Here is a 27,704-nt window from a genome sequence, read left to right on the forward strand (position 1 = left end):
ACCATGCAAACCTCAAATTTGGTCTCTATCCACAGATCTGTATATATATTTAACTATACATGCATGAATATTTCACTTAACATGCACAGAAATCATATTCCTGTGGAACAGCCCTGCCAAAAGAAGCTTGATCCATAGGATCAATCACGATCAGCATGTCCTTTTAAATGTGCCCATATAACAAGGAATCAAAAAGCCACAGACAGGATAAACTCACACTGGCAATAAAACTGTCAAAAATGCACTAAATATTTTCACATGTCACACAGCTTCTTTCTTTTAGCTACGACAATTTCTGATACCTGTACTGTTTATGAAATCTTCTCCTTCTGAAGTGACCTCAGGTAACAGAGAGGTTAGGGTCCCCTCCCTTCACAGGCAGAATGATGCTAGTACAGCTAGTTAAGAACTCTGGGAAAAGAAAGGACAGTTTTCATTTCATTTAGTTTAAGGATAATTTTTTTGCATGTTTATATTCAGAGTATCAAATAAAGCTGTTCGATATTTTTACAAATACTATCTAAATATTATCTAAGGCAATACTGTTACCCAGGAATTCAATGCTTTCAATGTTCACATATGTTACTTCCTTCCATGTTTTACACCAGTGGCCCAATCTTGGTCTCCCACTTCCTACTGGATAAGAGAAGCTGTTCATCAACAGCTTCTTACACTTTTGCCTTTTACATGAAAGGAAGGAGACAATGTAAACAGGCACTCAAACATAAATACAGATATTCTTATGAACAAAATGCTGAAATTAGCAAGCGCCTCAGTTCTCAACTATTGTACATGCAGAAGACGCAACACCTCTGTCTACTTTAGCTTTACAATTACACTTTTAAGTACTCTTCTGGCTGTAGATTCTTCCACATTTCAGACATAAACCCAGTTTTATCACTAGACGAGATTAAATCTAAAATGTACAAAGTGCTATCAATGAAACATTTAAAATAAATAGTATAAGACTGGCTATAGAAGGCATATTACAAGTTATCAAAGAACAAAAAGCCATGTTTTTGAGATGTACAAAGATAGCAGGTTTTAGAGGTTGATAGGTACTAAAAGATGACCAAACAATGACTACCTAACTTTTTTAAAACACTTTCTTGTGTTTTACTGAAGTAAAGAAATTCTCTTGAAACTAAAAGAAAGGTTCTCTCCAAAGCCCTGCACAGAATTCTTCTGGCTGTGATAAAATCCAATGCAGGTCTTTAAATCCTTATCATATCAAGCTGAATGAATATAGTAAAGTGGTTCAAATGGGGAAGAAAAAAAAAAAAATCTCTTTTCCAAGGAAAAAATCTGGAAGGACAAAGCACTGGCACCACCTTTCAGTTTAAATTTTAGACTACATCCACAGTGCTTCCAATCTATTTAGGCATCTACCTCCTGCTACAGTCAATGGGAGTTAAGTTCCTACAGGGTATGATTTGAGCTGAAGTTCACATGCTATGACTCAAATGAGCAGAGTGGCTAGTAACTTTTTATGGGTAGTTTCACTGTTACCATTCAGAAGCTCACCAAGAGCCAGCAACATATTTAACTTTTACTTTGTAGCTACTAAGATACAAAATAGACTCATTGGGGCTTCCCAGACAACAAACAAAATTTGTAAGGAGGCAGCACATCACCACAGAAAAGGAGACCTAAGAAAGCAACAGATGCTCCCCAGCAACAGGCAGTGAATGAGGTCTGGAGTGCAGACACCTACTAACCAGCAGCAGATGAACAGGTGACTTAAAGGGAGTTCAGGACCAACCAACAACCAACCCCTGCCCTTCTTCCCAGCAGGGAAAAACACTTCCTCAGAGTACTGCTCCTATGTCTTTACATTAAAGTTTTCACTCTTTCTAATCAGTTTTCTAGTAAATTTACATCCTCTGTAAAGGAAAGACAACAGCTTTGTATTTTAAAGATAAGTTTACAATTAAAATAGAAATCAATTTTTAAAAGTATCAAATATCAAAGTATCAAACAAGGTCAAATCAAGAAACTCCCTTCAATGTATTTTGTATCTTCAACCTAAATACACATGATAAAGCTCCAAAGCTCCCCCCTCTTGCTTGTCACATTAAACACTATTTCCAGAATTTCAGAAGAAAACAGTAGTAGAATTTAATTATTCGAATTACCAGAAGTTAGACAATGAAAAAGGGTACAGGTATCATAAGAGAGTTTTAACAAAAAAGCCTCTGCTATTGCCTACAACTTCCCAGTCTTGAACATCATTAGACTTATCACTGCACCTCCATGTTCCACCACTCATGCAAAGCCATGCATACTCTCCCCTGAACACCTAAAGTACATTTGAGTAAATTCCAGGCTAACTATACAGCTTATACTCAATTAAATACACAAGCTCCCTAAAAACCATTCTGCTTAGAATATTTACATCACAATTCTGAACTGAAAATCTGCTATCTCCAGCAGCAAGACCTTTAGGCACACGATACTCCTACAGAAATCCTCTCCCATACTTACTGTAGCATTCAAGTACCTTCAAGAAGTGAAATACACAATGTCCAAACTCAGCCTGAGGTCTCTACTCTTCTGTGTAGCCAAAGAAAAAAAGTTGACTGGCTTAAAAGATCTAGACAGAAGTGATTTTAATTTGGCTTCTGAGATTAGAAAATTTACTTTGGTCATTTTTTCCAAACTTCTTTGCAACATGAGGGATAGATCTTTAGACTAATATACTGATGGAATTTGCATACAACCAACTAATAAAGAGAATGGACTTAAAGGCTGAAGTTGTACACCATAGTTGCATGTGTCACATAAAATTATGAGAATCAGAAATCCCGTACGTGCCACTAGACTAAATGCACATTGGGTTCAGCGTTCACCTCTACTGGAACGGACCAGAATGGTCTTGGTATAAACACAACCGCCTCAACACTAATCCAGCATATCTTGCTTCTGTCCTTACAGTCACAGTTTTGGAAGGTTGCATTTGTCCCAGATAGCTTCCCACTGATGACTGAAGTAAACGTGGACTCATGCTTAAAGAAATAGTTCTCTCTATGTCTGCTGGCAAACTCAAATAGTAATGACCCACAGGCTGGTGGAATGAGCTTTCAATTCTTTTCAGAGCAATTCCCAGTTTAGGTTGAGGCACAACAAAGCAGCTATGTAAAACGAATCTTGTTTCTTACTGATACATGAATAAAACGCTTCCAGAGCCTGAAAAGACTGCAATCTATATTATATGAGAAGAACACAGTTACTAGACTAAAATTTCACCAGTGGGCTATAGTGACCACATAAAATATACTACAGCCTTCATGGGTATTACAAGCATCTAGCTCCTTTACTCATTTGTTCTACATAAACCAGACTAGTGGGAAAAACTCAATACCACCATCACAGCTCAAGTAAAAATGACAAAGATTAATAACTACTAACAACTGTACTATTAGAAGCATTCCTTCAAGTACCAGCCCATTTTCAAGTTATCAAAGTACATTTAAAGAGCTGCTTTGCCAGAAAGGATTTTTCAAGATATTCCAGTAAAGAGACTGTCAGTGCATGCCACACCTAAGTCAGAACTAGCACACCATAAAGCTAATGCACTAACACAACTATTCTTGCCATGTTCTGATAATCTTCAAACATAAATTAGAATAATTTTGATGTTCTGCAAGATTACCAAATACATTTTAAATAAAAATGTATTAATTCCTGAAAATGTAAGATTCAAAACTTCTTTGCAGCTCACTCTTAAGGCAGGCTATTTTATTCCTTCTTAGCCTGACAATTTCTTTACAAGTCTTTACTTCTTCATCACTAAGCATTAGAGCAAATTTTTTGCAAGACAGATTTTTGATTTTCCAGTTTCATGCAGTTGGTTAAGAAACTTTTTAAAACTGCAAATTTTTAATTGTGGCAGGAGTTTTGAAGTGTTGGAAGGAAGCCAGGACCAGAAAAAAAAAAAAAGAACAGTTTCTATACAATTAAAGAGAGCATCATAATGAGATGTGTTCTCATTACTTCTGGGAACAGAACAATGCAAGTGCTTTCACCCAATTAGCTTTTCAACTTGCAGATGCCAAACGAGATTTTTATTTTAAAGATTTACAAAAGCATTTATTACAGAAATTTCCATTATTAGAAGAATGAGAAAACTTCAAAGCTCTCAAAACTGAATTGCTGCCTATTTGAGAAAAAGATAAGGGAATACATTAAGGCAAATTCTTGCAGAAACAAGCCACGTACCTGCTATCAAAATACAGTGTTCAAATAGTAGGTTGGTAGGCAGCGCTTTTCTATGAATAGAGAAAACTAATGCGACCTGTCTAACCCATTAGAATTCTGAAATTGAACTGTAACTGAAAAAGTTACAACTATTCACTAGGCTTCTTACAAACTAATTTAGTTCAGTTTATCCTGACTACAGCCGCTCTCTGTAAAGGCATCTGTTAATGTTTAAGATCACAAACAGTCCCTTAAAAAAATTATAAATGCACTTAGCATGCCATCACAAGTACCACTTTGTTTCTTGCTCAACTGTATCACACCATCGGGCAGAAGCCTGGAAAGGCAAAAATACCAGCATACCCACTGTCTCCACACACACAGAAAGCGACATGGGGAGTCTCCTCCTTAGTGGCATCCTGAGAAGCGGTTGCTCTGTCAGGCTGAGAACAGGGGAGCAAAAGGGAAGTCCACAGTGGGGCTGCAAAAGAAGCTACACAACTAATGATATACAGATGTTCCCATTCTGTTCAAATGAGCGCGCTGAAAATATTCAAATGGTCAGCACTTCTCTGCACTTGCTACATTTAGATCTAATTGCACGGAAAGAATAATCGGAACTGGTGATAATGGTGGGTTTGAGGATCCATTTGCAAGAATAAAGGAAACAGAATTACTTGCATCCTACAGCAAAAAAGGTATGAGCAAGAAGTCTCCACATACTGCTGGATTATTCCTAAACATGCAGAGTAGCAGTGAGCTGCGGTTCCCTTCCGGCTGCACTTCAGCAGATCTGATTCCAGAGGCAGGCTGAACAGTGCTCAGGATCTGTTCCTCTGCAGGCGGCTGTCTGGGATAAGTTACCAGAAACAACAGCTGAGCTGAACAAGCGTTGACTCCTTAAGTCAGTCACAGTGTTTGGTGCAAAACACTTCCTTTTAGGAAGTTGATGAAAGATAATCAATAGGTACATGAAAATAGACCAATTCCTGACACATGAGCAGCAGAAGTTGCAGCCATGTAAAATTACCCATCTCTCCACTGTTTCGTTTTTCCCTTTCGTTATAATACTCTTACTGCAAAAGCCCTTGCACTTTATTACAAACTCTGAAACAATGCCATTTGAAGTGGTGGCATATTTCCAGCCCTCCCCACCCAGCCCATGTTGAATTGGACAGTGGAAGAGGGCAGGACAGAAGAGACAAATGTAAAGTCATTCCTTGCTTGAATAACTTGAAAAATCTTTTTCAAGACTTCCATTTCCTGCTCCTTTACCACAATTTCCGAGCCCCACTGTAACAATTAACATTTCTTGACAGAGGAAGTGACACTTAGTTTCAGTGTTCTTCCCAAGGAACCACAACTCACTTCGAGCAATGGATTTCTCTCTACATCATACCTTTCTGCACTTTTGAAGTATCCCTGACCTCAGCTGCAATTAAGTAAAAGCTTTTATACAAAACTTGTTTTTCCAAAGCTCCTATTCATAGATCAGTCCTTAAGTAACAAATAGTTACATCTAAGGTGTTTGACTTCAGAAATCAGCAGTTAGATGTTGCTTTGAAATAATGTTCAGGCAAGCTCTTCTGTTCGTGAACAGATGTGCCAAAATGAATTCCCTTTTCTTTAGCTATTTTTTCCAACTTTTTTCTGTTCACCTTCTAAAGATACTTTTGTTATTGAAGGGTCCAACCCGAAGATGGAAGCACAGTCATCAACAGGAGGAATCTACAGAATAAACAATTTTATACAGAGTTCTGTACAACCTTAGCATGATAAAAAAACTGTTCAAAACCAGTTACTCTAATCAGTTAAGTAATAACTTAAGCTACTTGTCACGACCTTCAAAACTTCCCACCTTGCTCAATACCCAAATTCTGTGTTGCCTGTAACTCTTATCATATTCCTAACCTGATTCATGTACATCAAAAATAATCATAATTTCTCCTCTGTTAAGGAGGAAACATTAAGAGATGTTACAGGATATTTGCTTTTAAGGCTATTAAAGATACAACCACTGTGATAGTGAGAGCTAGGGTTGCCAAATGTACCAGCTTATAATACACCATTGACAGCATCAATAAAAAAACCTTCACTCCTGTGCATACAAAGGTGGTAGAATTTGCTCCTTGGTCTGGTCCAGCTTGGAGAGAGCTGATACCTGCTCACAAACAGTCTCTTCTACCTGCTGCCTGTTATCCTCTGGATCTCTGGTTACATGTTTTTCCCTGTGACTTGCTAGTCTCCTGGAGCAGAGACCATCTCCTTCTTCACTGAAAGAATGCTCAGCATGTAAGGGATGCAGCTGCAAAAACCACACTGACAACAGTTCTGGACAACACTAGTTAATTACAGTAAGGGTCAACTTCAGCCCTCTGCTTTAGACTGGATTCACTCATGTTTTGTTAAAAAAAGAAAAGGAAAAAAAAGATGAGGAGCTAAATTAGAAAAGCCTTATCAGCATACCCAGCTTTATGTATCTGCCCTTCAGCATTACAGAACCCATTTTCCATGGAAGTTAACTCACATCTGCCAAATGACTACAGATGAAGTTTAACATCTTCAGTTGCTCTTGGTTGTTTATTCTGCTTAGAAAAAAAAAATCCCATGTGTCCCTTGAAACTCTGCTTTCAAGATGCACTAGGTAAATATTTAAGAAGGCTCAATATATTATCAAAATACTTACCAAGAAACTTTTCTTTATCCAAAGCTAAATGCATACTACAAAGCTCTGTCCATGCTGATAGCTTGATCTGTGGCATGAAAAACATTCCCTAACCAAGATGACTCCAGCAAATTAACCAGTAGTTATATCACAAGCCAAAGGCAAGTTTTTCTTACTAGAATGCATCCTTTCCAACAGACTATTTATACACATTGGCAAGAGAAGATGTTATTGTTCCTCCTTACTAGAACACTTATGCTGTGCACCTATATATACACCTAGATACACTTGTACAGGAAGCACAGACTGCCCTAAACACTATTATAAAACAAGCTCTGTAAAGACAATAATTTATTTTTTGCAAAATGAAAGCATCAATGCACTGACCTGAAGACAGTGAGGTCCTTCAGTGGAATATATGGTTACTTTGAAATAGAAGAAATATATTAAGTCCTAAAGCATATGAAATCTTAAATTGGGAGACAATCATTGGCTTCTCAAACAAAATGAGGATGTTCCTGCACTCCCACCTTAGTTGAAGATTCAAATCAGTTAAATAATGTTTCTTTTGCCAAGAATAACTTAAACTATTATCCTGCAAATACAATTTAAGTCTACAGTCATAATTTTAAAGTACAAGTTAAAATTTACAAACACTAAAATCTAGGAATATTAAGGTCACATGCTTACAAAATATTAATTTTAAAACAGGCTTAGCTGTTTATATGATTTAATGAGAACAGCCTGAAAAGATTTGCTTTTTCTAAGCAGAGAAAGTTTGATTTGCTAGCTTAAGCAAGCAGTGCGGCAAAAGATGGGCAACCTAGCCATTGCTGGTTTTACTATAAGAAACCATTTGGTACCTCTGAGAATGAGCAGCTGCATCTTACATCCCAACTAACTAAAAACTGAGTAAAGCTGCCATTTCACTTAGGAGTCAGCTGCACATTGATTTAGAGAAATATTTAATGGACCCCTCTTCTCTCAGTCACCCAGCACCGGATGATGCCACAGTTCTTCAGGCACTACTTGTGCATTTCATGTACCTGAATGTAAAGTGCTGTAATTCCTGTCTCTGATGTTGTAAGCCCCTGAAAGCGTAGCCCACGTTATTTTCAAATACATTATCAGTTTAAATTTATCACCATCATACTTTGGATTGAAGATATATAATGTTGATCCTGCACTATAATTTTACCGTTAATCAAAACAGTGTCAGATACATAAAAACATGAAAAATGTGAACGATACACAGCTTCTCCCTTTAATACGTGTTTGCAATCTGTAACAGACTAGTTCGTTAGCATTTAGCTAGAATGTTATGTAATGGTTGAGGTATTTGTAATAAAAACAGTCTATTTCTGTTAGCCTGTTCTTCATAGACATAAAAGCTGTCTTCATCTGATTTTTATTAGGACTTCATCTTCCTCTGCTCTTTATGCATTTTTTAAGACTTCTGTCCACTCCGTTTTTGTTTCACCAACAGTATTATTTCCTCCCACCTCCTCACACAAATCTCAGCTTTTATTTTTACACCTGCTTTCACCCATGAGATTCCATGGGGTTTTTATGAAACCCAGAACCGAAAAAAAATGAGGGCATAAAGCTGAGCGAAGAAAAAATTTGCTACAGAAGATGAACAACTGGTTCTACCAGTAAAACACCACTGGCAGTCCCGTCATTACAAGCCCAACATCCATCCCCAACTAGTGGAAAGGTGGTGCATTTTCAGGGCGGAGGTGTTTTTTTTTCCCCCCTCAAACCCTCCATTACTATATACGGTCTCTGAAGATGTCCCACTCTTCCTTCAACAGAAGGATCGAAGAGGAGTATTTTTTCTTTGTTCACATCTCCAATACACTACACAAGGTTTTATTCCTCTGCAAGAGTACACTATGAAAGGGTTTAATCCTTCTGCAAGAGCTACCTTTTTCTTTCTATCTCTACATCCAAGCCTGTTATCCACACTATACTTACATGGTAGACTACATTTTCCACCCTCTCTCCACTTTCACGACTCCCATTAGTTAGCCTGGAAAATATTCTGGAATAAAGGGCTTGCACTTTCAGTAACCCAGGACACCTGGCTGAAGGCAACCCCATACAACATACCCACTGCTTTGACTTACATTCCTTCTCTTTATTGACATACAGCATTCATTCAGGCAGAACAAAACCTACACCAGAGCTCCCTTCTGAACTGTATGATCTTTTCCTTGCTCTGTGGCCTGTTTCACTTTCCCTAGTAGACTTCAGGATATGGGGAAACAGGACCTACAGAAGGTGTATACCGTAAATCTGTACCATTGAACAAGGACTCCAGCAACCAAATTAAAGCTGTAGATTGAGGTAACTATTTTTACAGGTTGCTCTACAAAAAGCTAGGGTTCCTATTATGAAGTCTAAATGAGACTAAAGAAATTATAAATTGCTACTAAACTGCAAAGAGACAGAATATTTCTTTTAGCAAAACTCACAGAAATGATTATGTATTGATTTATACATATTTTACAAGCTATTATTTACCAAAGCAATACACTTTATGCAAGAAACACATATACACTAAGGCAGAGTTCTAGGTGACAGAGACACTCAAATGCCACAATCCTAGTCTCCACACACAAGCACTGGCCTAAGCCAGTTCTCACTTCAGTTTAAACAGCCACCTGTTAAGCACACATCTCCACCAAAGCGGTCATACTCCTCACTCACTGAACACAATATTCTGAGGGACAAATTGCCTTTTCACTGAAAATTCACCAAGTTCAAAGAACTCCCCAAACTTTGAGATTCCTTAGTCCCACAGAGACTGTAGCAGAGTTGCACTAAAACACCCCAAAATTAACTTCGAAGAAAAATTCTCTAGACTATGTAATTCAAAGAAAATTGACAGCCATTCAGCTCCTGGCACTCAGTTTTAAATGGTAATCCTTTTGTTTCTCACTGATGGACAAATGAGATCATGTCCTGTTTCCTCCCCCCTTCAAAAGCAGTTCCTTGTCTGAGCAGAGCTCTTAAGACTAGACAACAGGCAGGCCTGATGCCTCACTGCAGAAAAGTGCTGGTTTTGGCTGGGATAGAGTTAATTTTCTTCACAGTAGCTAGTATGGGGCTATGTTTTGGATTTGTGCTGAAAACAGTGTTGATAACACAGGGATGTTTTCGTTATTGCTGAGCAGTGCTTACACAGAGTCAAGGCCTCTTCTGCTCCTCAGCCCACCCCACCAGCGAGGAGGCTGGGGGTGCACAAGCAGCTGGGAGGGGACACAGCTGGGACAACTGACCCCAACTGACCAAAGGGATATTCCATACCATATGACGTCATGCTCAGCACATAAAGCTGCGGGAAGGAGGAGGAATGGGGTGGAGTTCAGAGTGATGGCATTTGTCTTCCCAAGCAACCGTTACGCATGATGGAGCCCTGCTTTCCCGGAGATGGCTGAACACCTGCCTGCCGATGGGAAGTAGTGAAGGAATTTCTTGTTTTGCTTTGCTTCTGTGCATGGCTTTTGCTTTCCCTATTAAACTGTCTTTATCTCAACCCACAAGTTTTCTCACTTTTACCCTTCCGATTCTCTCCCTCATCCCACCGGGGGGGGGAGCGAGCCAGCGGCTGTGTGGGGCTGAGTTGCTGGCTAGGGTTAAACCACAACAAGAAGAAACAAAGCTATTAAAAATTAGACTCCTGTTCCTTCTGTTGGAAATAATGCTAGCTTCTAGCAATGTACCCATCTGACCCCAGTAATCAAAGAGCGACAAGGAAAAACGGTCCTTCCTCAATGATACAGAGTTCAAGACCTTTCACAAAGGAACAAGCTTACAAAACACATGCGTGAAACACAAAAAGGAAAGAAATAGAAAAATATTCCATTCAATGCCCAGCACCACGCTTTCATACATGCTCCCCTTCCCCATAAAGAGGGCCTGAACCAGAAACTATCTGGGCCATCTTTAGCCTCAAGATTTTCAACTCCTGCATCCCTAGGTGATGGCTCCCGTTATGCCCACTGCAGACTGGCTGCTTGAATTTTAGCCGTGTCATCTAACCATGCTCACACCATCTTTTAAGCGCTATCAATATGAACACCCCTGACTCTGCTCACCCCACCCCCACAAATCTTGTCCCTAGGAGCAGAAACAATACCTTCCTGAACGGTGCTTCACTCAGTCCTACATCAAATAACCCAGGAACAGCCTTTTACTGTACATCTCAAGAACTGCGGATGAATATTTCATAGTTAGAAAACTAATGCACCGTGCCCAGCATGTTCCTCCAGCATCCCGTAAGAAAAGCCACCCCACCCCCCCCCGCGTTTCTGGAGATAGAATCACAACCACAAAGTGAGCGCAAAGGCGCGAAGGGGACGGCACGTTTCTCCAGTAATCTCCCTCGCGAGAGAGAGACCTGGAGCCGTTAAAAAAGAAGGGGGGGGGGGGGGGGACGGGGGACAGAGGGAGAGGGCGGGAGAAGAAAGCAGCACACCCCCAAGAGCGGCCCTCAGCCGCCCCCACCGCAGCAGCCCCCTCCCGCCGCCGCGGGGCGAGGCCCGGCGCTGTGCCCAGCGCGGGGCGCGGCCGGCCCCAGGCGGCGAGGCGATGCGGTGCGGTGCGGTGCGGTGCGGCGCGGCGCGGCCCAGCGGCGCGGGGCAGCCCGGCCTGCCCGCCCGCCGCGGGCCCAGCGCCGCGCCGCCTCCCTCCGCCCGGCCGCGGCGGGCAGCGGGGTGCCGGCCCCCGGGGGCACCCCCTTCCCCGCCGACCACGGGCTCGCCGCCGCCAGGCCGGGCGGAAGCCGCCCCCGCCCGGGGCCATGCGGCGCAGGCCGCTCGCCCGCTCCTCCCGGCGCCGGTCCGCGCCGCAGGCCCGCGGGGCGCTGCGGGAAGCGGAGTGCACCGCCGCTTACCTGGCGCGCAGCGCGGCGGGCCGGCGCTCCGGCCTCCCCGGGGGCTCCCGGACTCGGCGAGGCCGCTGCCGCTCCCGGCGCCGCGACACCGCGCCTCAGCCGCTTCCACACAGGGGCCAAGATGGCGGGCGGCCAAGCCGGCGCCAACGACGTCTGACCTCACCGCGCCGCGCGCGCGCGCGCACCCGCTCTCCGGCTCCGCCCCCGCGCCGCCGCTCACGTGGCCACGCAGTGCCGCAATCGGGCGGGCGCGCGGCGCCCGGTGCGCCCCCTGGCGGCGCTGGGTGGCGGGCGGGGCCGCCCCCTCCACCCCGGCCCCACGCGTGGGGACCGGCAGCGGCCTGCGCGCGCTGCCGCCAAGCGGGCGCTCTGTCGTGGGGGGGACGGCTGGGGACACGCTCTCCCGGAGGGAAGGGGCTGCAGCCCGAGTGCAAGTGCGCAGCGCCCGTCCACTGGGTTTGCAGCAAAATCCCCAGACGAAGGCACCCGCGGGTGCGTGGGGAGGCTCTGCCTTCTCCCCGTGGGCTTCAGGGTTCCCTGCAAGCCTGAGGCTGCTCGGGCAACGGGGGGGGACGCTCGCCCATCTGGATTTGTCACTGTATATATTATTTCTTACGATGGGGGGGAGGGGGAGGACCCTCTGCCACAACTCGGGGTAGTGGGTCCACTTGACCCCCTCACTAATAATAAACCGTTAATAAAACCATCAAGGAAGACCAAATACGTGAGTTTTATTTGTGGCTCCCTATTTCATGTCCCAAAAGTTACCAGGCAACTACAAAGATCTCTACAGTTAGTGTTTCAGAAAAATCTCAGGGTGGTGTGGGTCTTGCTGAAATTTTACGGAGGAAGCTCTGGGCGAGCAGGGTGGGAGGAAGGCTGGCCCCGTGCACACCAGCCCGTCCCAAAATGGCTCTTCCCAAAAGCCCTCTGGCCAGCCCGGTGCTGGTGCAACACGAGCACGGATTGGGGCAGGTTTGGGGTAAACGCTCCGTACGGCCTTTGGTGGGTGTGAAACACCGGCAGGAGGAGGCCGGACACCAGACAGCGCCCGGGTCCGGGCTCCTGCCGGCGCTGGGCCAGCTCCAGCCCCGCTGACAGCACCCGGCAGCGGCACAGCTTCGCTCCGTCCCCAGCTGGTCCGGGACCTGGTCTCACCAGGTTTCTTCTACAGCTGGGGACCTGCCCAGGGGCTCCAGCCCGGCCGGGGGTATTTAGAAAGGAGGAAACCTGCTGTGAGAGCCACCGGCAGGGCCAGGAGGCACATCCAGCGCCAGCCGGAGGAGCCATCGGAGGAGTCATCCACCACCCGAGTTCTCAAGGGCTTCAGCGTCCGCTGCCACTGAGTCAGGATGGCGTCTCTGGCCCCGCTCCACTTCCCCCGTCCCACCAGTCGGTACTGGTAGGGAGTGCAGGGGCCGAAGAAGATGGCCAGGGCCAGCCGGGGGTCCGTCAGGAGCAGCCTCAGCACGCTGGGCTTTACGCCAGCACACGAAGCAATTTCATCGGTGTAGCTGATAAAACTTATCTTCAAGTTCTCCCTCTCGGATGGATTCCTTCAATGGGACATAAAAGAGACAAAATCAAATAGTCATCCCATCTCGGCTCCCAGCTCCACGGAAAGCAAAAGCTCTGGACTCAGACATCGGCCAAGCCCCGATCTCCAGGGCCGAGCTCCCTCAGCCCCAAATAAACCTAAAGGCACCGAAAGAGCCTCTGTGGGGTTGGTCCCCAGCAGTTACCCTGGGGCAGGGAATAGGCAGAAGCTTGTTTTGTCTCTGCAACCTGGTTGTGGCCTCAAAAACGGTTCTAGCATAATACTGCCATCATTGTAATGCCACAAATACCCACACTATGTCCTTCCTCGAGGTTCAGAGGTGTGGATTTGGCCGATTTTGAGAGGTAGAGTAGACATTCACAGGTAAGACTGCCAAGGGGACTGGGAAAAACTGGGAGATGCAGAAAGCTTCCCATGCTGGGAGGGATCTCCAGGATATTTCTGCTCGAGGCCTCATCTCCCTCGCAAGAGGGAGGACGTGTGCTTAATTTGCTTCAGCAAATTTGGGCCAACCTCGAGTTTAGCTCCGTTTCACCTCAGACTCCCGTGTTCCAGTGTAACAGCATCGTGTCGGCAATAGCTGGGATTCCTGGTGACAATCCCCATAGCTCTGTTTTGTCCCAGATTTTCATCAGTGTCCTATGAGCCAGCTCTGCCTCGCTGGAAGACCTAACCCAGCCTGCACCCCGCCTGGCCCAAGGTCCCCTCCTTGCTCCCAAAAGCTGCTGCAAGGAAGCACCATCACCCATCCCACAGCCTTGAGGTCACATCTCGACCTCCTGTAAAATCCCAGTGCCAACAAGGCAGGACTTCAGCTCCCACGTACACGACGGATGGGTTCAAGCCTTGATCCGTCAAAAACTGCCACAAAAATGCCCGCCATCCGCATTGCTTGGCTCCAGTGGGGTTTCTGGATGGGGCTTGGCCCTGACCCCAGTGCTCTGCGCTGCCTGGATTTGGGAGGGAGAAGCCACGAGATGGCACCCTTAGTCTGGAGGAAACCAAACCTCCATCTTGACATGCTGGGAATGAGGGCAGAGCTTGAAGGCCTGGCGGAAGGGACCTGCAGGTCCTGGGTCTTGCTGTAAGCTGCTCCAGAGCACCCTTGCCCTTGGTGTCTTGGCCCGTTGTTTGTGAAGGAGCCACAACATTTCCCCACCTTGCTACGGGTGGTGAGGGAATAAATGAATCCAAGAAGAGTTGGGTGTCCTGGGAGGGTCCCTCACACGACCACCATAGGGGCCTCCTTTCCCTGAGGTTACCCTGGCACGCACACAGCGCCCGTTGCACCCTCAGCGCGGGAGCATCGCGCACCTTTTGACCGGTGGCTTCTTCTTCAAAACATCGGCCATCATCTTGCTAGCGGGAGGGAGCTTGTTCCAGCCTGAGAAGAACAGAGAAACCAGAGACCTCCAGCAGCACCTTAAGCTGAAAAGTTCATCCCCTTCCCATGCTCCCAGCCCCTTTACCAAGAGCATTCATGCTTGCTGGTTATGGCAGCGTGCGTGGAGCAGCAGGGATGTGGAAATGCAGTTAGGGGGCAGAGGCTACAGTGCTACTAATGCCCATGGCCACCATGGGCACTGTGGCAGGAGAAATATGCCCTAGGCTCTGTGTACAGCAGGTCAGGCTGCCCCAAACTTCCCACCCCAGCAGATCCCCCCATCCCTGCACCCCATCTCTCACCTGCAAAGATCCCTGTCACCCAGCGAGCCTGCATTTCTGCTCCCACCATCACAGAGCCGGTCAGCTGGACTAAACCGATGATGGCCAGCGTCGGCTTTTCCAGCTGGGGAGGGAAGATGCGTTTATAGAGGGAACGGTTATCGTCGAAGAGGCTGCGAACCGACTCTTCAAGGAAGGGAAACGTGAAGATGTAGCCTGTGGCAAAGAGCACCACGTCGATGTTTTCTTCAGTTGTCCCGTCTTCAAAAACAGCAGAGGTTTCGGTGAACTCCTTCACATTTGGCTTCAACACAACGGTCCCAGACAGGAGACAAAACGGCAGCTCTTCGTTGATAATTATCTTAAAGTTGGAGCTTGCAGGTGGAAAAGAGGACAGCAATGTTAGCATCTGGGAGGGACCCGAAACATTTTTTGTGGCCAGAGTTCCGCTCCAATGGTTTGCTACTCCACAAATATCCCCTGAAATTAAAAATTGAGCATTTCACGCCATTAAAACCCCCTAACCAACCAACAAAATAGTCAGAAAAAAACACCTTTTGGTGGAAGCCAAGCCATAGTTCGCGTGGTTAAACCATGAATTGAACTTCTGAAACCTCATCCTCTTCGTGAGGGCTGATGGGAGAAACCAGTCGAGAAAGTGGTTGAAGCGGGTGGTGTTGACCATGTCGAAGGGGAAGCCGTGGTCCGAGACCCGGCTGAACACCCATGTGCTGCTCCTGGCGCTGAGGAACACCTGGGGGAGAAGGCAGGTCTCAGCCTCCTGCCCAGACATCTCGTTGTCGGTTTTGCCCTGAATGGCAAATCCCATCTCCTGCACTTAGGAGCCGAGAGGGTTATCCTGAAGGAAAGAGGCAGCGTCCGGATGAACCGAACAGCTCGTGGTGGCTTCTGCAAAGTTCCCATAGCTACTGAATGGCCACTCCTCAGGTGGCCCAAACTCTCCAAGAATTGCAGAGCTTCTTCAATTGCCCTCAATTTGAAGTGCTATTTATTGAGAAAGCCGGTGGGCAAAGCTTCCTGCGCATACCCCAAGACACCGGCTCTCATGGTCCCTGGCTGGGCTTGGCACCGCTGCGGAGCTGTACCTTCGCAGCTACGTGGCTCAGCTCCACGGAGAGGTCCCCACCGGTGTTGCCAATTCCGACCACGAGGATCCGCTTTCCCCGGAAAGCCTCCATGTCTTTGTATTCCTGGCTGTGGAGGTACCGGCCTTTGAAGCGAGTGTCGATACCTAGGCAGGGAGCATCTCCTACTACATTTGCTTGCCCCAGCCTTGTGCCTGGACCCTCTGCAGCCCCTGACCCTCCACCTCCCACCTCTGCTTGCAGCTGAGAAGCCTGTGGAGGTCTTGGCTCCCTGGGTGATGCCACCCTCCTGCACCTCCTCGCCTTGGTGCTGCTTTGCAAATTCTCATGCAAGAGCCTGGCTGCATCTTTACGAGGTGTTTTCCCATTCCCGGGAATGCTCCCCACCATTCCCACAGGGTGAGGGTCCTGCCTGCCCCAGCATGGGGGCTTCGTGGAGCAGGCAGGCTCGCAGAGGAAAATGCAGCCAAGGGACCCATGGGTGCTGGGTGAAACCCGGGGGGCAGCCCCAGCCCACCCCACTCCTGAGGCAGGGCTTACCTGGGAAAGAAGCCAATGGTAAGTAGGGCTCCTGGTAATGGCCAGTGCAAACCATGACGGCATCGAAGACATGCGATTCCCGGATGCCGTCGGTCTCGGTGACCACCTCCCACTGGCCCGAGGTGGCGAAATCTGGGCGCTTCCTCACGCTGAGAGCTGTCGTCTTGCACCAAAGCCCAACAAAACAGCAGTCAGGGACTGCACCGTGTTTCGGAGAGGACCTGCCTGCGAAGGGCTGGGGCTGCTGGGGGCGGGCTGGGTCCCCGGGGAGCTGCATGTCACCTCTGAAGCTGTTAAATCCTACCCTGCACCTTTCCCCTGGTGATGGCGTTGGGGGGGGATGCACCAGGCAGCCCATGTTCGAGCAGCCATGGAGCCAAAAAGGCTGCGTTCAGGGTGCAAAAAGCAGGTGGTCCTCATGGGATCGCACCCGACATTGTCCCGTCCCGCCTGGGCGATGCCCTGGTATCTGCAGCCACTGATGGCTCTTCTCCCCACGGCGTCTGGGCTCCCCACTCACCTTGAAGCGTATGTGCCGCAGGAGGTCAAAGTGCCGGGCATACATCCGAAAGTACTCCAGGAGGAGGCCGTGGGGTAGGAAACTGGGAAAATCCTCCGGGCAGGGGAAGTCGCTGAAGCAGGACATCTCCTTGGAGGTGTTGGTGATGACCGAGCGGTACACGCTGACCCTCCCGCCATCCATGGAGTCCTGTGTGAAGCCAGCAGTGCTGTTTGCATGTGTGCGGGGAAGGACTTGCTCCCCCCAAAGTATTTGCGTATTTTTCCTCCTTGTATTCGGGTACAAGGAATAAACCAGGACTAGCACCTGATGACCATGGCTTCTGCTCCCTCCATGTCCTTCTCCACCTTGGAGTCAGGGAGAGTCCCGAGCGTGGGACAGGGATGGTCCCCGAGGGCATGGCCACCCTTTCGTCTTTGCTGCAGGCAAAGGGCATCCGAGGGAGGGGACAAATCCAGGGACAATCCTCCCCGTGAAGGCAGAGCCCACTGACCGTGTAGCGCCAGAGCCCCCCGATGTCCTCGCTCCTCTCGAAGCAGGTGGGCTCCAGCCCCTCATCCAGGCAGCACTTGATGGAGGCCAACCCACCGACCCCGGCCCCGATAACGGCCACGCGCCGCACCATGCTGTCCTGCAGCAGGCAACGGGCCGGTGTGCGAGCAACTGGAAATAAAATAGCCCAGGGATTAGCAGAAACACCAGTCCCTTCTTTCAATCCCCAGCAAAACACCCCTGGTCTTCTCTGGCTGCAGGTGTCCCCGGAGGAAAACTGTCCTTGGAGAAAGCCATCCCCAGCTCCTGACTCGAGCGTGACGGATGGATGCTGTTCATTACCCTTCCCGCTGTGCTAAGCCCGCACTGAGCGCCCAGAGATTCCTCTCCTGCCGGCGGGGGAAAAGGAGGCACTTCTAAACCTCGCTGTGCTGCTGCTTCTGTTTATTCCCTTTCCTGGTCCAAACCAGGGCATGCGAAGAAGGGGAAGGGGCTCGCAGCTATCTGCTTCTGCCTGCACAAAGTGATCCTCCTGAAACATTTTCAAGAAACAATTTCAGCTAAGCTGGCTCGTTTTCACGCTTTCCTTTTTAATTTCCCATTAAAGGGCATTCTCTCAAAAACAAAAAGGGTTTTTAAAAATAAAAAGTGATGCCTGACTGAGCAGGAGCACGGCGCAGCGATTCAGAAGTTAGGCAGCACCGTGAAAGTGCGGCTGGGATTACAGAATATACAAAAGGTAAGAAACCCAGGAAATGCAGGGAATAAATGGGAGGAACCCAAAGCTCAGGGTGTGTAAACTGAGCTGCACCGAGCTTGACTGGAAAGCAAACAAACTAGAAAAAAAATGAACCCACATGAACTTCGATTAGATAACAAACACTCCTACTGCAGAAACTGAAGAAAGACTCATTTATAACTTTTTTTCTACCCGTTTTGTGTCAAAAAGTAAGTTAATGTAAACAGGAACTGGAGGAAACTGCAGAAAGCCAGGGAAAATGAGGGAGGTGCAAAAAAAAACCCCTCAGCATCCAAAAGCGCAGCCCGAGCCACTCCTTGATCTGCAGGAACAGGGCAGGACATACCAACACTCACCCGCCCCCCGTTTCCAGAGCCTCCCTTGGCTTTGGGAAAAGGTAGCGACATGCCCGGGGTGCTAAAGTCACCCCTCTTTTCCAGCACTGCCCACAGACAGCTTTGCTCCGGAGGGTCCCCGCAACTCCCCCTCTCCCCCCACAGCAGCGAGGCGAAGCTGGCGGCGAACGCCAAAACCCCGGAGTGCTGGCTGCCCGCTTTTAAAGCCTGCAAAACCCAGCCGGAGAGAAGCGAGGAGCAAACCTTGCGGGGCAGTGCTGTGCCTTTGCTGCTCAGGCTTCGGCTTCGAGTTTCTGTAGCCGCAGATTTAAAGGAAAGGCTGAAGTCCGGGCAGCTCACTGCGGCTCTTGCACCACCGACCTTTACACCCGCACTCCCCCGCTCTGCTGTGCTTAAATGCGCTGGCAGAAATTTCTCAACCTCCCCACGGTGGTGCTGGCCCAAGCGGGCTGTGCTTGCAAGGACTCCCACGCTGCAGCTCGTCGCTGCCCCAGCCCCAGCAGCAGCTTGGGGTTGTCCTGATCTGCCCCCACCATGCGCTGCCTGCGCTGGGCAGGCGCTCGCTTGGCATCCCCGGGAAATCAGCAAAACACGTTCCCTTTGCCCGCACGCCAGCGGACGGCGTGGATGCGGGACACGATGCACAGTGCAGCCTAATTTTTGGTGGTCAATGAAAGCCCTTGCAGCCCCAGGCTTGTGGGTTGCCCGTGGCACCCGCTGGCACGGCCCCAGCCCAGGCACGGGACCCCCCGGCTCTTCCCGTGCGCACAGGGAGACGACGAGGCGGCAGCCTGCAGCACGCTCCTGCCACAGCTGATGAGATTTTATTGATTGAAAATCTCTCCATGCACAAAACCCAGGATTGTCCGGTGGTGGGGAGCGCAGGGAAGCGGAGCCGGGAGCGCTCAGCCCCGCAGGGTACCAGCCCCGGTCTCAGGGGTGACAAACCACCGCAGCCAGGGCCCTTTCGCTGGAAAGATGCACCAATTCAACCCAAACTGGGATTTTCGGGTCATAGGGTTTAAGGTTGGAAGAAGGGACAGCCTGACCTGCATATCCAGCCCAGATAATCCCTCGCTGGACTAAGTGCTCCCGGGTGATCCGGGGCAGGGCTGGGCACCTGTGCTCCTTCCCATCTGCAACACCCAAAACCATTTTTGCTGGTCTTGTCCTTGCTGCATCCTGGCCAGCGTGGTCCAGGCACGGCCACACCACACAGCCATGCTCTGCTCACGGCAAGAAAGCAACAGTGGGGCAATAAATGGTGGGGGAGGCTGCCATCCCCAGCTAATCAGGCCTGCATGGGGGTGAGCTGGAGCAGAAAGAGGTTTGTGCTGCTGGTTAAGGTTTTAAATTTGTTGTGATCTGCTGAAATCCCTTTCCCCCTGTCCTGTAGCACTCTGTGGAACTGTCTGACCTGAGGTAACACCCCCAAGGACAAGAAAAAACCTAAACAAGCTCTAAAATCTACTGGAAACTAAAAACCAGGGCAACCAGGAGCAGGAGAAACCCCACCACAGTCAGGAGAGAAGGGCAGGGGCTGGAGGAGCTGGCAGGGACTCGTGTTCTTGTGGGCTTCAGGGTCCGGTCCCACTGGGTGAGGATGGCCTGGCGTGCCCCCTGCCAGCGCCCGGGGCCCCCCAGCCGGTACTGGTAGGGGGTGCAGGGGCCGAAGAAAACGGTGAGGGCCAGCCGGGGGTCTCTGCAGAGCAGCCCCAGCACGCTGGGCTTGGCGCCGATGAAGGAGGCGAGCTTGTCCGTGTAGACAAGGCAATCGGTTTTGAGGACTTCGTCAAAGGACAGACCGAACCTTAATGAATTGGAGAAGAAAAAGAGGTGGAAAAAGGATTGGTGTCAGCAGGGCTGAGAGGAACGGGAGGTCAGATGCTCTGCATCCGTGTTGTTACTACATCCGAATGCAACTGGGTTGCTCTTAGGAAAGGACTGGGTGTACGTGCAGTGGGAACCAGGGTTTGTCCGGTCCCGAGTCCTGCCCGTGACGCAGCACGTGTAAAGTGGTGCTGGCTCTGGTACACACCTTTCTCACGTGCGTCAGTTGGCCCTTCACTCCATCACCCACAAGTTGTACCTGGACCCCCTCTTTTCACTTTGGTGGACCTTTTCTAAAAGACTTTGTCAAACCAGTTTTGTTTGTTGTTGTTTTTTTTTTTTTTTTAAACTAGTTTCCCTTTGCTCTCTGCAGAGGAGTCACGTGCAACATGAGAAGGGCAGTACCCTTTAGTTTCCCTCACATTCATTTCCACTGAGTATTGCAAAAATATGTGGTGAATTGAAGAATTGCTTCCAGTTCACCTTCCCTGCAGAATTCACCACTTCGTGTCCCATCTTCGGCTGTTTAGCCTTGTATTACACAGCAATTGTTCTGTGCAGTTCTGTATTTCAGCCCTCTGTACCTTTTCTACTACAGCAATCTAGATGAACCATGGATTAATACATCGCCTAGTTTCCTGGGTTTCTCTCATTCATTTCCTAATAATTCTTAGCCTCTGATTTGACCTTTTGCCTGCCCGTGAACTATGTGCCGATGTGCTGGGACATCTATTCACAGTGATTCAGATCCCCGTGCTGAGAGGTGAGACAATCTGTACGTACACCTCGGGTTGGCTTTTTTTCCCCTTGCTGAATTACTTTGCATTTATTACCATTAATTTCTCTGCCTTTTTATCTCTCAGCCTCTGGGGACCGTGGCACACCTCCCCAACTCCCAAGCAAGCTCTAGTCTCGACTACCCTGAATTAATTTCTTCCCATCATCAACAGGCAAAATATCAGCGTCAAATCAAAGGCTATGTTGGCTCAGGGCAAACAAATAAGGGGGTGGCTGGATTTGGGCATCCCCCCCTCGCCCCCGCTATATGTGCAGGGAGCAGGCGCAGAGTGTGAGCTGTGTTCCCGCCCCCCAAACTCCAGGGGCTCTTCAATCCACCAAAAAGCCTTCGGGGCTCCGGGGACTGGCTTACCTTTGCACCTGGTTTTTCTTCTTCTCGTTTACTTCCTTCTCCATGACAGACTGAGGCGGCAACCGACACAAGCCTAGAAAAAGAGGAGAGTGTCCTGCAGAATTTAACTCCTGGGGGAGCTTGGGAACTCATTCAGCCATGCAAAATGTGGGAAGCCCTTCCCTGGGAAGGCAGGAAAGCCTCGTCGCTGGATTTAGCTTGGCAGTGGCGATTTGCCAGAGACCAGCCCTCCATGGTGGTACGAATTCACCTGCACTTTTCCTGCTCTTACAGGACTGTACCATCGGGGCACAGGCAGATGATGTGGGGTGAGATGGGCCGTGCAAGCCCCAGAGAGCACCATCCCAGAAACCCCAGAGTTCTCCTGGCTCTGTGGAGGAGCCTTGATGCAGCCCTCCACACCAGTGGGAGGTTATTATTATTATTTCTATAAAGAAAAAACCAAAAACAATCAAAAAAACCCACAAAAAACACCAGTGGGTTTCTTTCCTCACCCCAATAATTACAAATAATTCCTCTTGTGGGGCAGTGGGACTCTTCTCCTCTGGTAGTCATGGTGGACAAACCACCCTGTCCCTTAAAGAGCAGTGAATTCTGCCAGGATGGATCCACCACAGTATCTTAAAAACGACTCTTATCTGTGCATCTGGGTTTACATATCCATCTCTGTGCTCTGACTTCTAAAATATTTTAGAGACAAAATACTGTCTTGACCAACCTAGTTTAGACGGTGGTTTGCAGGCTCAGGTGCAGGACTGCACATCAGCTGAGACACAGTAAGGAACAGAGTGCATGCTCTCAACTTGCAGCAGGCAGGGTACAAAGCATTAGTTTAAAAACATCAGCTTAATGGGCAAAAAAGAGTTATTTAAGATAGATGTCATGAACTTGCATGTACCTTGGACCAATCATGCACTCACGTTGCTGTAGCTCAGCTGAAATGAAATAACTTGAGAAGTCTGAGCCCTATAAATGCTCCCTTGTCCTCTTTGATGTGAGCTTCGGAGTCCCCAAGGACTGAAATCCCTCTTGGTGCATGGAGGGGACAAGACATGTCCAGTTTGAACTGCGTTTTGGTACATGGGAGAGCTCATGTTAGCTCTCTTACCTTTGAAGACACGGGTCACCCAGCGTGCTTGCATCTCTGTCACGGGCATGATGGCTCCTAACGGCTTGATCAGCCCAAGGACGGCCAGGGTGGGCCTCTGCAGGTGGGTTGGAAACACATATTTGTAGAGGGACGCATGCTTGTTTTCCACCTTGACGACTGCTTCTTCTAGGAACGGGAAGGAGACGTCGTAGCCCGTGCAGAAGACGACAATATCGATGGGCTCCTCCTCAGGGCAGTTGTGGAAGATAACCGAGTTGTCCTTGAACTCCTTCACGCCCGGCTTGATGGTGATCCTCCCTGTCAGGATGTAACTTGGAAGGTCGTCGTTCAGCACGGGCTCGCGCACCAAGCAGCTGCAGAGAGCCGAAGGGCTCTGAGCGTTGGAGACCATGAACAAGCCCTGCTGGTGCCCCTGCTCCTCCTCCTCCTGGGCCCTCCCAGCCCCACCATCTCCCGGTGTCATCTGCTCTGAGCAAACAGCCCTGCCTCCCCCCTCTCCAAACACAGACATGTTTCACCCCTGCAGCAACGTCACCCTGTCCCACAGTCTGAGTGACTCGTGGACATCTCCTGCCTTCTTCCTCCATTCACTCAATTACTCTTTAAACCATCTCTTTTCAGAGCTGATCCCTGCTTTAAGCCTCCCTCTTCTTCTTTTTCCAGGGAGCCTCATGAGGAAAACTACTCTGGTCCTTCCTGGGCTTTTCCAGCATGCTCCATCTCACACCACCTAAGGGGGCTACAGCTTAGCTTATCCTGCTGGACTACAAACTCCCCGCTGGAGATCACCCCAGTCTGGGTGCTGTTTGCTGCATTGGTTGATGTTGGTTGCTGGAGATGTCCCCCCTGCCCTGCCCTGTGACACCGCATGGGATGGGAGCCCCCAAGTACCTCTTCTCTGGTTGAAGGCCATAGTTTTCATGCTTGAACCACTGGTTTGCCCTGTAGTTCATTAACCCCCATGAAAGGGGTCCGGGGAGGCTGTTTCTGATCAAGCTCATAAGGCGAGTGTTGAAAACCATGTCCCATGGGTAGCCGTGGTCAAACACGCGGCTGAGCACCCAGGCACCTCGGCTGGTGCAAACGGTCACCTGGGAGAGAGCGGAGAATCAACGATTCGGGTGATGAATTTGCTGCTTTGCCTTTATGAAGTAAAGGGGCACGGTGCAGACAGCTACGCAATGAAAAAGCAGCAACAGCATCTTTAAGACCTCCTGGCAGCTGGAGATGGAGGTGAAACCGGAGAGAATAGAACAAAGGCTTTCTTTCAGGGTGGATTTTTGACCAGGAAATAGAGGTTCAGAAATACTGACACCGTGCGGGGTGATCCCAGCTCACTCTCCCTATGGTGATGGCAAACTGAGCTGTTGCCCCCAGCATCACCCTCCCTGCACCCCTGGGGTGACTGGGCGGTGGTACCTTTGCGGCTACACGGCTGGCCTCCACCGCGATGTCCACTCCCGAATTGCCCATGCCAACCACGAGGACGCGCTTCCCCTGAAACACGTCAGGATGCTTGTACTGCCGGCTGTGAAAGTATTGGCCTTGAAACCTCTCGATGCCTGGGGGAAAAAGAAACAAAGCTTTTAATTACTTGAGCACTGTGGATTTTGTCGGGAGAACTGGCGTAGAAAAGATCCAGATGCAAGAGCAAGGAAACGCAATCGGTGGCCCTCCATCCCACGCACACAGACTTGGTGCTTCCTCTCCAAAACGGAGTCTCACACATGCCTGCATGGCAGTGAGCAGGGACACATGTGCTGGGTGGGACGTGGAAGACAGTTATGTGCAAGAGTTGTGCTGGTGCAGTCTCAGGATTCAGCCTTTATGAGACGGAGATGCAAAGGTTCAGAAAAGCCAGTAAACCTCTTCTCCTGTCCTACGAGCGGCTTCAGAAGCACTTGATAACGCTGATGATAAGGCAACCCTCTCTATGCTGAGAACTGGGGAGATTCGTCACAGCAGTGATGAATACAGCCCTGTCAAAGATGATGGAGCTTCCCTGAGAGGACCTTGCCCCATCTTGCGTACCGTGCAGAAAGTTTCTCCAAGGCTAAACCATCCTACCTTGGAAGTTTGCTCTGAAGCAACCAGTGCCTGCAAAGACAAAGCTGCTGAAACATGAGGATGTATTGCTGTTTGTGCCAGGAGGTTTGAAAAGCAGAAGCCAGAAAAGGAAGGAAGCATTTTCCCCGAGGAACCGCTAACACTTCTCCCCCCAGCCCCTGGAAGCAGGTAACCGCAGGCAGCTGGGTACCGTACCGGGAAAACAGTGCAGGGGGAGGGATGGCTTGGACAAAATGCCGCTGCAAACCATAACAGCATCAAAGATGTCCGATGTCTGCTTCCCGTCTGCCTCCGTGACCACGTCCCACTGGCCCGTGGTGGCAAAGTCAGGACGTTTCCTGACGCTGACGACGGTGGTCTGAAATGTGGAAGCCAAGCGGAGTCACCGCTGGCACCCGGCGTGCACGGGGAGCGGGGCAGCGCCGGGGCACCCATCACTCACCCCAAACTTGATGTGCTCCCGGAGGCTGAAGCGCTTGGCATAGTGCCGGAGGTACTCCAGGAGCTGGGCATTGGGCAGGAACACCGGGAAGTCCTCGGGGTAGGGGAAGTCAGAGAACGCTGACATCTCCTTCGAGGTGTTGCTGATGACCGACGGGTAGAGGCTTGGCCGGCCCGCCTCGACATGCTCCTGGCATGGCACCCGCGGTGCATCAGCCCTGTACCCCGGGGTGGGGACAGTCCCCCTGCTCCCCTTCCCGTGGTCTCGGGGAGTGCAGCTGGGAGAGGTCAGCACCCAGCAAGCTCTCACCCCTTCCCCACCCACTGGAGCTCAGCTTGACCTGCTCCCCAGCCTGCAAAGCTGCAGCTCCCGCGGGAAGGGGGGACGGGCGCCGCCAGCTCACCGTGTAGCGCCAGAGCCCCCCGATGTCCTGGCTCTGCTCGAAGCAGGTGGGCTGCAGGCCCTCTTCCAGGCAGCCCTTGGTGGCCGTCAGCCCGCTGACGCCCGCGCCCACCACCGCCACTCTCATCCCTGCTCTCTCCGCCAGGCACCCGGGCTGCGAACGGGGCTTAACCTGGGAGAAACCCCGCAGGTGGTCACCACCCCCTCAGGGAGCAGCTGCCAGCGTACCCTCTATAGGGGATTTCTCTATATGCCACCCCCAAACCTTCATTCCCTTTACCAGCATTCTGGGCTCTTAATTTACAAGTTAGATTAAATGACTTTAAATCTTCATTTTCTCTCTCTTTTTTTTTTTTTTTTGTTTTAAATAAATCCATCCACTTTCACAACGTGCTCGCCAGGCTGCTTTCAAAACCCTGCAGTTGACCTGGCAACTCGCTTTGAAAGTACGTAGTTAAGCCACAAATCACTGCCAATTTTTATTTACAAGTTGTGTTTAAACTATCCCTCCTTATCAGTCTTGTGAATATTTGTATTTTATCTTTGGAGATCTGCCCCTGCCTTTCTTAGAAAAGAAAGCAAAACGTGCAGCGGGACTATTTAGCCTCTGCATCACTGACTGCGGTCCTGTCCCCCATCCCCGAGGAAGACGCTGCTGACTTTGACATGGCCACCAAGGCTGGCGGAGGGGCTGTGGGTGAAACACACCTTGGTTTTAGGGATGCTTTTGCATCTGTCTCCCAAAGCCGCCCGGCTGGGGAGGTCTGGGCTGGACAGACAGACAGACTGTTGCAGGGTTGCAAACAGCTCAACCCCAGGGCTCAAAGGGCAGCAGTCCCCGGGTCGACCTCCAGCCCTACGGTGCTCCCAGGGCTGCAGTGGGGATGGTGGGCCCAAACCCTTCCTGATAGTGGTGGGCAATGAAACAAGGGATGATGGCCAGGTGCCGTGGCTTGAGCTGGACATTGCCAGAGCGGGGACCACCACACAGGTGCCCTGGGGGGGCTGTTGCAACCCCTGGTTTAACCCCAGCGCCAGTGGGAACACCCTGCTGGGCTGGGTTATTAACCCAGCATACCGGGACGGCACTACAGCCGGGTGGCACTGGCTTTTCTGCCCCAAGAAGTTCTTTCAGCTTCCACCACACACAGGGGATGGTGTATTCACCAGGAAAAAAAATTTCAGTAGAAAAATGGGGTTGCACACAGTTGTTTTTTTTTCTACAAAACACCGAATTCCCCATGAACAGCTTCAACTTTCAATAGAAAGGCAACACCTAATGAATACTTTGCTTTCCAAGTTTGGAATGAAAAGTGGACTTTTTCCTTTTTAAATGAAGAAAGCGCTAGCATAAGCTGCTCATTGTTAACTGTTTTGGGTTTTGTTTTTTTTTTTTTTTGCATGGTGGGAGTTAACTTATATCACAAACATCTCCCGGCTACGTATGCTATTTAATTCCTTATCCTTTTGCAGAGAAGCTAGAAATAACATCCAGAAAACACTGCCTCGGCCACCCCATCCCCGATGCTGCCACACTTTCCATACTGTCCCTGCCAGTATTGATAGCAGCTAGCCTCAGAAGTCTCAAGCTGTGGGGTGCTCGCGTGGGGCAGGGAGGGGTGGAAAGGCTTCGCAGCCCCCTGGGACACTTACCTCCCAGCCTTGGCCGCCCGTGCTCCGTCTCGCCGCCGAGAGCCCTTCCTGCTCCCGATTTATAGGCGAGACGTGGCGCTTTGGCAGAGGCAGGGGAGGGCAGGCAGCTCCCCCGGCTCCGGCACGGCCACCCCACTCCCACGGTGGTTGCACAACCCAGGTTTGCAGTGGGAGGAGTGGCTGGGCTCTTCTGCTGTCGTGCGGGGTGAGCCGGCCGGCCTGGCTGATGATCCCTGAAGGGGATCGAGTAGGTGGGAGAGACCGGAGTGGTCCAGATGCATCCCGCAGCCGTGCCAGGGGGACCCGCGTGT

The 27,704-nt window shown here is 49.6% G+C and overlaps 3 protein-coding genes across 27 annotated transcripts in view; all 3 read right to left on the reverse strand.

The window, feature by feature from the left end:
- PRRC2C (proline rich coiled-coil 2C) overlaps nucleotides 1-11,970 on the reverse strand; it is a 76,673-nt gene extending 64,703 nt beyond the window's left edge. For 11 of the 24 annotated variants that reach the window (XM_075156685.1, XM_075156698.1, XM_075156690.1 and 8 more), the window contains exon 1: nucleotides 11,763-11,912. The gene's annotated coding sequence lies outside the window, so the exon portion shown is untranslated. Of the gene's footprint in view, nucleotides 1-302; nucleotides 412-11,762 lie in introns of all 24 variants that reach the window. The other 13 variants (XM_075156687.1, XM_075156693.1, XM_075156691.1 and 10 more) reach the window with 6 other exon arrangements.
- Nucleotides 11,971-12,470: 500 nt separating this feature from the next.
- LOC142085103 (dimethylaniline monooxygenase [N-oxide-forming] 4-like) lies at nucleotides 12,471-17,808 on the reverse strand. The gene is made up of 8 exons (XM_075156703.1): nucleotides 17,645-17,808; nucleotides 17,152-17,340; nucleotides 16,632-16,794; nucleotides 16,092-16,237; nucleotides 15,540-15,739; nucleotides 15,007-15,359; nucleotides 14,635-14,704; nucleotides 12,471-13,318 (listed from the first exon to the last, which is right to left on the reverse strand). Exons 1-8 carry the CDS (start codon nucleotides 17,774-17,776, stop codon nucleotides 12,931-12,933), a joined length of 1,641 nt encoding a protein of 546 aa, XP_075012804.1. The 5' UTR covers nucleotides 17,777-17,808; the 3' UTR covers nucleotides 12,471-12,930.
- Nucleotides 17,809-19,599: 1,791 nt separating this feature from the next.
- On the reverse strand, nucleotides 19,600-26,397 carry LOC142085104 (flavin-containing monooxygenase 1-like). Of its 2 annotated transcripts, none has more exons than XM_075156705.1 (7): nucleotides 25,742-26,397; nucleotides 25,092-25,254; nucleotides 24,249-24,391; nucleotides 23,721-23,920; nucleotides 22,827-23,182; nucleotides 21,719-21,791; nucleotides 19,600-20,548 (listed from the first exon to the last, which is right to left on the reverse strand). In XM_075156705.1, exons 1-7 carry the CDS (start codon nucleotides 25,865-25,867, stop codon nucleotides 20,206-20,208), a joined length of 1,404 nt encoding a protein of 467 aa, XP_075012806.1. In that variant the 5' UTR covers nucleotides 25,868-26,397; the 3' UTR covers nucleotides 19,600-20,205. The 2 variants fall into 2 exon arrangements, with proteins under 2 accessions (XP_075012806.1, XP_075012805.1); XM_075156704.1 differs by lacking the exon at nucleotides 25,742-26,397 and adding an exon at nucleotides 25,339-25,527.
- Nucleotides 26,398-27,704: the final 1,307 nt, after the last annotated feature.

This window comes from Calonectris borealis, chromosome 8, assembly GCF_964195595.1.
Source record: "Calonectris borealis chromosome 8, bCalBor7.hap1.2, whole genome shotgun sequence".
Classification (NCBI taxonomy): Eukaryota; Metazoa; Chordata; class Aves; order Procellariiformes; family Procellariidae; genus Calonectris; species Calonectris borealis.

Excerpts from the sequence above, each read along its gene's own strand:
- LOC142085104 (XM_075156705.1), bottom strand. The coding sequence starts at position 25,867 with ATGAGAGTGGCGGTGGTGGGCGCGGGCGTCAGCGGGCTGACGGCCACC. Across the intron at positions 25,255-25,741 it reads GGGGGCTCTGGCGCTACACG|ACCACCGTCGTCAGCGTCAG; the intron begins GTGAGCTGGCGG and ends TCCACATTTCAG. Across the intron at positions 20,549-21,718 it reads AAGAAAAACCAGGTGCAAAG|GTTCGGTCTGTCCTTTGACG; the intron begins GTAAGCCAGTCC and ends CAATTCATTAAG.
- LOC142085103 (XM_075156703.1), bottom strand. The coding sequence starts at position 17,776 with ATGGTGCGGCGCGTGGCCGTTATCGGGGCCGGGGTCGGTGGGTTGGCC. Across the intron at positions 17,341-17,644 it reads GGGGGCTCTGGCGCTACACG|GACTCCATGGATGGCGGGAG; the intron begins GTCAGTGGGCTC and ends GGCTTCACACAG. Across the intron at positions 15,360-15,539 it reads GGCTTGGCTTCCACCAAAAG|CTCCAACTTTAAGATAATTA; the intron begins GTGTTTTTTTCT and ends TCCACCTGCAAG.